The following is a 9,317-nucleotide window of genomic DNA, read 5'->3' as shown; positions in this document are numbered from 1 at the left end:
TATGTACATGCTAAGTGTCGAGCCATGACACCTCCCTGTCCGCGAATACAATGTATAACCTCCCGATAGTCACTGTCAGCTTAGTTGTTCTTGGCCAATAAGCAGAACGAAAACAATGCGCAGAGCCAGGGTGAAAACAATATACAATGTAAAAGATTTGAAGGTAGATGTCCTTGCAATCGAAGCATAGTGCCGGGTACTACCAACCTCGTGTTGCACATTTGGTGTAAAGCGGGCAAAGCTCCCCTTCCCCTGCTTAGAATGATGAGAACACATCATAACATATCTTATAAATATTTCCACACGGCGTGTCATAGGGATGCAGAAGATGTGTCACATGTCAACCTTCTACATTGATGCGCAGAGCAGTCGCTTTCCATGAAATGCGTTTGGTTTGTTAGGATTCAGAATGAACAGAAACTCTGAAGGTGGGGATGAACTCAGAATCTGAATCTTTGAAAGTGTCTCCGAAGGGCAGTCCAACAAACTAGCTGAGAGTGGAACAAAACCGTGTTCGTCCGAAAATACATCGTGATGTTTTTACATGTACTGCGTTTGGCAATGGTGGGAGCACAAATTTGGATTCGGCCGAGCCAATCTCTTAAAACCCCTAAAACTTATAGAAGCAATCTCTTCAAGTTAACTTAATGTGGGTCCATGGTACTGCAGCCGCCAGCCGCCAACTAGTGTCTAGATGTTGCCATGTGAACACATAACCTCAGGGAAGTTCAATCATAAACCGGCTGCTCGGTTTGCTATCTAGGACTCATTGCTTTCTCTTCTCCTGCCTGCAGAGGGTTGGTAAAAGGTTTGAGAAAGCATGAACCCTGTGAAGTATCTACCTCGACGAGGAATTAGACCATTACCGTTTTGGCCAGCAAACTGGCTTTCTGATCATCAAAACCAAGGGAAGCCAGAACCTTATGACCAGCCGACTCTTTATCTGACCATATCGCCAGGAACAAATGGTTGGCCGTTACCTCCCCATCCTCACCTGAAGTCAGAATTCAACTCACTAAACAAAACGAATAAGGAATAAACATATGGTATTTCACATGGGCAGGTAGAAAACAAGAAAGAAATGCATCAACACTTCCATTCACGCTGAAACGCGTACACAGATTAGGAACAGTGCTACCCGGTCACCAAAAATACAAGGGAATCAGCAATCAGGGTTCAGGAGCACAAAGTTAATAATAGTGCATAGTGCACTTCACAAGTCGTAGATAAAACCAACAGGACAGCATAGCGCACTTAAGAAGGGAGACCCCATAAATACCTAGACCCCATTGAACTAAATGATCTTATTCATATAGTGTTAGACCCAAACATGTAGCAACAAACCGATTCAGAAATGGAAATACTACTATATCGCAAAAAAAAAGGGGAAATACTAGCATTAGAAACTGTAATAGCTACAGTATGGCCTGTGACAGTCATTTTGTGCAAGAGTTTTGATGCAATTTTAGACTAGCACTGTAGCTGATACCTACCAAACGTACACGACTTCAGTTCCAGGTCCTTCTCAGACACGCAGATCATAAGTGGCATGTCTGGAGAGGTACATAATCTTAACGAAAAAAGGACCTCCAACCCCTTCAATTCTCACAACAGACTTAGCTATATATAATCTTTACCTACCCCACAGTCTTGCGCGTATGAACTATGAAGATGTCATCTCATGAATGCCGAGCTGGAGTTGTCAAGCTAAGAAGTTCGTGGTGGTGTTAAGGACTCCTGGATGCTAATTCTAGATATAGGATTATCAATGCAGGAGCAATACCATCAGAGCACTTTTTATATAACTTTGTTGCAGACAGAGTTGCTAACACACCCAGCATGTTTTTAAACTCAACTTATTAGAGGAAACTGGTACTAATATGGTGGGAGTAGGCTTTACAGCATATCCTATGCATTTGCAGGTTATTGAGTAACACATGGCTTGGTCTGATGCTTAATGTATGGTCCTATGCTTGCTGAAAACTGGCATGTTTTCAGTTATTCAGTGAAGGTGTCCTTGGCTGCTTGCTTAATACTGACATTGAATTAACAAGTTATGTCAAAGTCTGGTCAAAACTTGTCCACTTTGGTTTGCTCAACTTTGTGAAGAATACTGACATGCCAATGTGAATCATAGTTGCCGGATTCGTACAAAAGCTACTGAACCCTGATTCCGAAAGATTTATCTAGAACAGGGTTCAAATTTGCTCAGATCAGTAGCGAACCGGCGCCAGATTCGCTGAACTCAAAATAAACCCAAAATATGAAATCATTGGCTAACCCGGTGCGGGCATGTGTGCAGCAGCTCAACCCTTGTTGTAGCGGCCAGTGGCTACGGAACTGTGGCGCTCGGCGCAGACATAGTGGGCGGGCAGCAGCTACTCGACTCGGCGCATGCATGTAGCCGGTGCACGACGGCAACAGCCAAGGAATTTTTGTCCAAAAAGACCACTTGCCTAATCAAATTGACAAAAATGATCACCTCTGAATCAAATGGACAGAAAAGACCAGCTGGACCGTGGCGGCAGGCGCGCCAGCCAACACGTGGCACCTGCCGCCACGGTTGGAGACGGCAGGCCCTGTCGCCATGCAGGAAGGCGGCCAGTCCCAGATTACAGAAAATGCTAAGCTATGCGAGTCGCAACATGGCATAGCTATAGTGATGGGCCCTGCCGCTACCCTCCTACCCCGCATGCATGTTTAATTAAGTAATGCTATAGCTTTGTGCTAGCTATCTTTGTGTCAGAAGTATAGGGTTATCATGTTTATCTGCCATGCGTGCACAGGAACCAAGCTAAGCCACGGTAGCACTGCCACCACGCCAGTCAAAACAGCAGCAATAGCTACAGAAGATGCCGCCTTGCATGTTGGCGGCAGGTCCCAGGAGCTGCTCCGTTCCGTCGCACGGACGAGAAAACTGTGCCACGATGGCTGCCACCTAAGCAAGTGGCGGCAGGTGCCACATGTCGGCTGGCGCGCCTGCCGCCACGGCCCAACCGGTCCTTTCTGTCTATTTGATTCAGAGATGGTCTTTTTTGTCAATTCGATTAGGCAAGTAGTCTTTTTAAACAAAAATTCACAGCCAAGATGTGGTGGACGGCATGACGACAATGAAGATGTCGGATCCGATGAGTCGCCTCCGTGCAGCAGCACCTTCTGCATCGCATCCATCACGGGTAAGGCGATGTGTCCTACATGGTACTCGCTGCAGCTTCTACACGGGGGCCCTGGTGCATGCAGAGCAGTCCACCAGATGGCAATCTGGAATTAGAAGGTCTGAAATTTGGAGAAGACGATGGGGTGGAGTTGGGGGCTCGGGCTTTCTGGAGAAAACAATGAATCTGGTTGGATGAGACTAAGCACTCCGGCATGCGGCCTCAAAGTGGGAAGTTTCCCTTCATTCGTCTCTAATCAGATTTTGGTATTTGTTATGTCAGTGATTCGGGTGTTCATTAAGAGCTTATATACGCACAAACAGTCAACAACGCATTACTAGTATTTTTTATATGTGCATTTTTCTGGTTTTTAAGTATTCAACTCATTATGACATTATGCATGTAGCCATGTAATCGAGCTGCTAAGCTGGTTGCAAACAGTCCAGTGGTTGATTATGAACTAAACATTATTCTAGTAGTGACTCTATTGTTTCATGCCATTTGGCAGTCGTATATTATTATTATTTTGCTTATACTGAGTTCAGAATCCGAGTCATCGCAGCCATCGGAGTCATCGAATTTATGTAACGGTCACCCGATTCACAAACCGGAGACCTATACCCCCTATCAAACTCGATTCATAGGCACTAGTGAATTGCGAATCCCGAACCCGAATCATGAACGAACGAACTGCAAATCCGGCAACTATGATGTGAATAGATCTTAGCAACTTTTTGGCAACAAACCAAATGAATGCATATTCTTGTCAAAGAGACCAAATATTGAACCAAAGTTTGGCCACATTGACTTATGCTCTCGCCATTTGGGACCTATGAGTAACATAAAGTGGGCACAGGCTGCTTTTAGGACTTCAAGAGGCACAAAATTATAGCTAAGCCCACAATAGACTTACGGCAACATGGTCATGCACACATGTTGTCCTCGGATTGGTCATGCAGATCGAATGGTCCAACCATAAAAATCCTATTCATTGCATACTCCATAGTGTGTAGTTATGGTTCTCAGGGTCGCTGTAAGAAAATACCCTCACTTTTCAAACATCTGAGAGAAGCGTGATTGATTTGTAATGTGACCTATAAAGAAATACATATACAAAAATGATATCTAGATATTAGCTCAACGAGCCAGGCCCAGTGTCAAGATAGTTTCGATTCTCGTCAGTATGTTCTCCCCACAAAAGCTTGAAATCATTGTCACAAATCAACAATTTCAGAGACCCCCAGAAATGAAATCAAATATACTGCACACTGCAGCATTTCTGCTCATCATTTAAACCTAGTTCGTGCTCTTATGTGACAGATGCAGGTAAGCAGGTGCGCATAGCCTAATGGTCTGATAGACATTCATAAGGGAAATGAGGTAAATTATATAAATGATAGAGAGATAACATATCTGAGGAAAAACAATTGTGCATGGTTGGTCTGATCTTTAATCTATAGATTGTATGCACTTCTATTTTGGACGGAGCGTTGATAGTTATGGCTCTATAAATGTAAACCAACACTACACAAGAAGACTAAATTCGAGGAAAATGTAGTGGAACAGAACAAAATGAAATATGTCCTACATGAATCATCGTGTTCCCAATAGAGTGGCCTAATAGTATATACCTAGTTTAGAGTGATCTACTGTGGTAACCATAAGCCTATATGGTAACACATTTTACTTGTTTTATTTTTGAAGTAGTAGCATGCATGCAATGATTGATTTGTTAAAAGCATGGCTATCCAATTTAAGTATTTGCTATCCAGATTGTAGGAGATGGTAGCATATAGTCATCGTATAGAAACACATTACTATGTAAAATGTTGCAGAAGTAAAGTAGTAAACACAGTATCCTACATTCCTACTCTATGCCTAGATAAGCTTAATCTTAGTGTTAAACCCAAGACAAAATCATTAAACATAAATGCAATGTGAACATATGATATTAGACATCTTTATTAATCTTCCGTAGACTAGACATTATGGAAAATAACATGCCAACACTACTTATTCTCCAAACAAGAAAAGCAGTACTCCTCACTTAAGACCCATAACAGTAAGAACAAGCATGTGGCGCAATCAGATACCGTCTACTAGAGAGTACAGAGAAGAATTTGAGTATCTTTTCAGCACAAGTAATGAACAATAATGGAAGCATATTTTGAAGGAAATAACCTGATTTTAGTTTCTCGTTTACAGCCCAATCAAGGGCACGCTGTGCAGATTCTGTCAATGGTGGATGCATAGGACTGAAGTAAAACATTTCTGACTTCCCAAGTATTGTTGCTGCCGCGTCACGCACCGTGAGCAATGTGATTCCATTAGCACGCATAAGTTTTGCCGCATCACTAGTTCCTGAAAGCAACAAATTTGTAGTTTAGTGCATCGAAATAGGCATAGCAATGTAGAAAAGTGATAAACAGCAAATATTAGCTCAACATATGGCAATATCATGCTAAATTATGGTATCAGCAATCTTTAGATGTCCACTAAAACAGCAGTTGAGCATCGGAGCATGTGTAGTGCATCGTTTATAAGGCGACTTAAGGCGAGAACCAACCATCCTGATACCTGAGTGACGCCTAAGCACCTAAAGCGGGCATAACTGCAAGGCGCTACCAGGGCAACTTGCCACCTAAGCGCCCAAGGCTAAGCGCCTAAAGCAGGCAAAATTGCAAGACGCTGCCAGGGCTACTTGCCGCCTAAGCATGCAAGGCAGGACGCCTTATAAATAATGGTGTAGTGTACGCAATGCTTTTTGATATGTTTCTTTTAAACTACGAAAAAGTATTCTTAGTTTCTTTTAAGCCAATCTCATCAGACAGTCATAGATACTCTTAGTTTCTTACTTCCTCCGTCCGGAATTAGTTGATGCTCAAACGGATGTATCTAGACGTATTTCAGTGCTACTAGGTACATCCGTTTGAGGGTCAACTAATTCCGGATGGAGGGAGTACTAGATAAACAAGAAATCAATAGCTCAGACTTACTTCTAGTATCTTTCTGAGAAGGAATCTCCAAATTCTTCAAAGTTCTAACGCCTCAATTATTCTTTATAATGTTTTTCTTTTTGGAGAAAATCTATCATTGTTCATTCTCTTCCAATTCATCTTATCCCATTTGCAACCACAGTTCACAACTACTTTGCCACACTTAAGTTGCTTATACAAACACCAAGTATAGCAGATAAGCATATGTTCGGGCGGAAATGTAAGATCAAACGTGGTTGTGCCTCACCTTCAACGAGTATGCCCATAAGAAGCCCCTCGGTGCCTGTGGTTGGGTACCTCATCTTCCGTGCCTCCAGTTCTGCCATTGCAAATGATCGCACCGCCCTCGATGACCACCTGTGATTGTGTGCAGTGAATCCCCATGTCAGCTCCGTGTATAGGCACGAGATGGCGACATGTGAAGGGGATTATAGCTTACCGGATTTTCTTCTCCCCGCTAGCTAGCTCCGGAATCCTGGAAAGAAAAAACAATTCCTGAATCAAGCTCGTCACAGGATCCGAAAATACAATAATCATATCGCGCAAAAGTAGCTATGGAGAAAACAGCTCAAGTTCAGAAATGTTTGTCAGGAGCAAACTGTTGAGTGGTCGCAGTATTATGGATCATCCTTACATAGTAGGGAGCTGAGCGACGACGGCGACGGCGACGCGACGGCCCCGGCAGCCGAATGTGAGGGTTGGGCCCCCCGCGGCAGCGGCCCGGAGCGAGGCGGGCAATACCGGGGTCACCAGGAAGGAGGCGGAAGGAGAGGGAGCGGTGTGGTGACGGGGGCATGAGAGGAAGGAGAGGAATGTGGCGGCGACCTGGGCGGCGGTCGCCATGGCGGGCGGAGGCTTTCGGGGTTTCTGCGGGATAGGGGAAGAGATAGAGCAAGAGGATAGTTTTATTTAGGGGTATAGCAAGAGGACGAGTTAAATACAGTATTTAGTCATTTCTACACCTGAGCTCAAATGCTCCTGGTGTAAACAGTACAATCCTAAAAACAGAAGAAAAAATTAAAAAAAATCTGAATTTTTAGTCTAGTTTTATCAACTACAATTATTCAGATACAGAGGAAGTATCAGTTGTGCGTGTAAAATTTCATAACGAAATCATATTCATGAAAGTCAAGGCAAAAAAAAGCTTCGAAATGCGTTTTGGAACTAACATTCTCACAACATCAATTTTGTTTTTTTCTATCACACCTTCCATCAATGTGATTTCTGATGAATTTTTGCTCGCATAGCAAACATTTCTTAAAGTAGTTTTTTCAAACGTTTTTTATTTTTACTACTTTAATGTTCACATGATTAGGTGCACAAACTCCACGTCTACTTAAGCCCTCCTGCTTGCAAAACTCAAAGTTTGCACACTCTACTCGATGGTTGACTTGGATTGTTAATCTTAAATCAGCTGAGGCGAGCGAAAAAACGTTGTCGCAAACAATCATGTAGGCACACGAAACCAGTCAGTTAGAGATTTTGCATTTAGGCTCTCCGAGGGTTTCTATTAGCATCCATTGGTCCTCTTCTCTCTCTCCCCCCCTCTCTCTCTCTCTCTCTTCCTTTGTTCGACCGCAAAAGGGGGTAGGAGAAGAGGCGGCAATGTCGAGATGGGCGAGGAACATCGATTGAAGGGGATGACCCTAATCCGCCGCGAGAAAGGTGAGTCATCGCCACAGTACAATACTTGAATGTGCTCCTCGCCTTTTTTGTCATACTGCAAAGTAGTGCGCTTTAGAAATATTTGTTGCTAGCATTGGTTGTAGGGCACAAGTGCAAGTGGTTTTGTATGATTTAGCTGGCTTTGTATGAGTTATCTAATAAATCCAACATTTAATCTTGGTCACACATTTGCTTTAGTTGAAATACTTACGAAGGCCCTCAAGGGGTATAGTTGCAAGGAAAGAGTGAACCTGAGCATGCCTAAGAATGTCAATAAAAGGATAAATACTAGATGTGAAGATGATTCTTGTTCAATGTGGGCATCTTATGACTATGTTATTGTGTTGTATGTTAAAATGTTGTCATGCTCTATGTTCAAAACTCATATGATGTGGGCAAACTTTTCAAACATATATAGTTATTTCTCTCGCCCGACACGAAAGATCAAATTGGTGGTTTCGTTTAATGAGGAACATCGTCAAAACAACACGATCTGCTTTATTTTGCCCCACCACCTATTTTTTGGAAAATCCAGGGGGGAGGGTGCAGTACTTGGTCACCTCAAATGTTGGGTGGATGTTTCTCCTGGGCTACTTGACAAGGTAATGGATGTTATCTTCTATTTTTTGCTTAGTTGAGTATACATTGATTTTATTTTTTCGTAAATAGGGAAACATGATTCACCTCGTTGCCATTATGACCTTTCTGTGTATATTATAAAACACTTTTTTATAAGAGGGTTTTGTATAATGCAACAGAGATGTCACGTTTGTGACATTTCTCAATTTATGTTGCATTGAACATAAGATTGAGTCTTCACAGCATTAACTGGTATAATTGCACCATCTATTGATTCAAAATTGATCTTCAGTGATGTTAGCAAAACAATGGTACAGTTATTGCAACTTAGCTCACTTTACTTATTTGATATTGTAATGTATCTAAGTTTTATTTATTTTACATATTTTAGCAGGCTTTACCCTTGTCCCGACCAATATCTGTGGACAAGGAGAAGGGTGGAACCAATGGTGTGAGAATGATAACAATGAAACCAACGACGCATACACACTCATACAAGTTGAAATGTTCATCCCCACAAAAAAAAGTTGAAATGCAACAATGTGATGTATGCAATATTTGTATGTGGGCCTATCAAGTTCAATGTATTTATCTCATCAAATGTTATATAGGTATTTATCTACTATTAAAGGTGAGTGTGTTGTGGCGATGGTAAGTCGTGATTCGTTTTGTTTTCGTACGTTTGTTGGTTTCACTTTAGTTATGGAGAATACCAATTTTTGGATGAAAGAATCATGTTAATTATGGAAAGTAATATTGAGTGTTGCAGGGAAGGATCACATTAACTATGAAGACGTTAAAGGGTTTTTCCTCGCTTCATATTATAAAGCAACCACCCGATACATCAAGCTTGTTGGGTTGATACGTCACAAACGTATCTATAATTTCTGCTTGTTCCATGATCTTTTGGGTAAATCGTTAT

At 42.2% G+C, this 9,317-nt stretch overlaps 1 protein-coding gene across 1 annotated transcript; it reads right to left on the bottom strand.

The window, feature by feature from the left end:
* Nucleotides 1–429: 429 nt before the first annotated feature.
* Nucleotides 430–7,043, bottom strand: LOC123449159 (ATP-dependent Clp protease ATP-binding subunit CLPT1, chloroplastic-like). The gene is made up of 6 exons (XM_045126264.1): nt 6,786–7,043; nt 6,591–6,626; nt 6,399–6,508; nt 5,337–5,516; nt 867–994; nt 430–788 (listed from the first exon to the last, which is right to left on the bottom strand). The coding sequence occupies exons 1-6, from the start codon at nt 6,992–6,994 to the stop codon at nt 756–758; spliced, it is 696 nt and encodes a 231-aa protein (XP_044982199.1). The 5' UTR covers nt 6,995–7,043; the 3' UTR covers nt 430–755.
* Nucleotides 7,044–9,317: the final 2,274 nt, after the last annotated feature.

This window comes from Hordeum vulgare, chromosome 4H (assembly GCF_904849725.1).
Source record: "Hordeum vulgare subsp. vulgare chromosome 4H, MorexV3_pseudomolecules_assembly, whole genome shotgun sequence".
NCBI lineage: Eukaryota > Viridiplantae > Streptophyta > Magnoliopsida > Poales > Poaceae > Hordeum > Hordeum vulgare.
Note: the sequence above shows the minus strand (reverse complement) of the source record. Positions and strands in the feature narration are given on the sequence as shown.

Bases quoted from the DNA above. Each gene is read 5' to 3' on its own strand.
- LOC123449159 (XM_045126264.1), bottom strand. From the start codon at position 6,994: ATGGCGACCGCCGCCCAGGTCGCCGCCACATTCCTCTCCTTCCTCTCA. The intron at 6,509-6,590 runs GTAAGCTATAAT...ACACAATCACAG, and splicing joins AGCGGGGAGAAGAAAATCCG to GTGGTCATCGAGGGCGGTGC. The intron at 995-5,336 runs GTTATTTCCTTC...TTCTGACTTCAG, and splicing joins AAACGAGAAACTAAAATCAG to GTGAGGATGGGGAGGTAACG.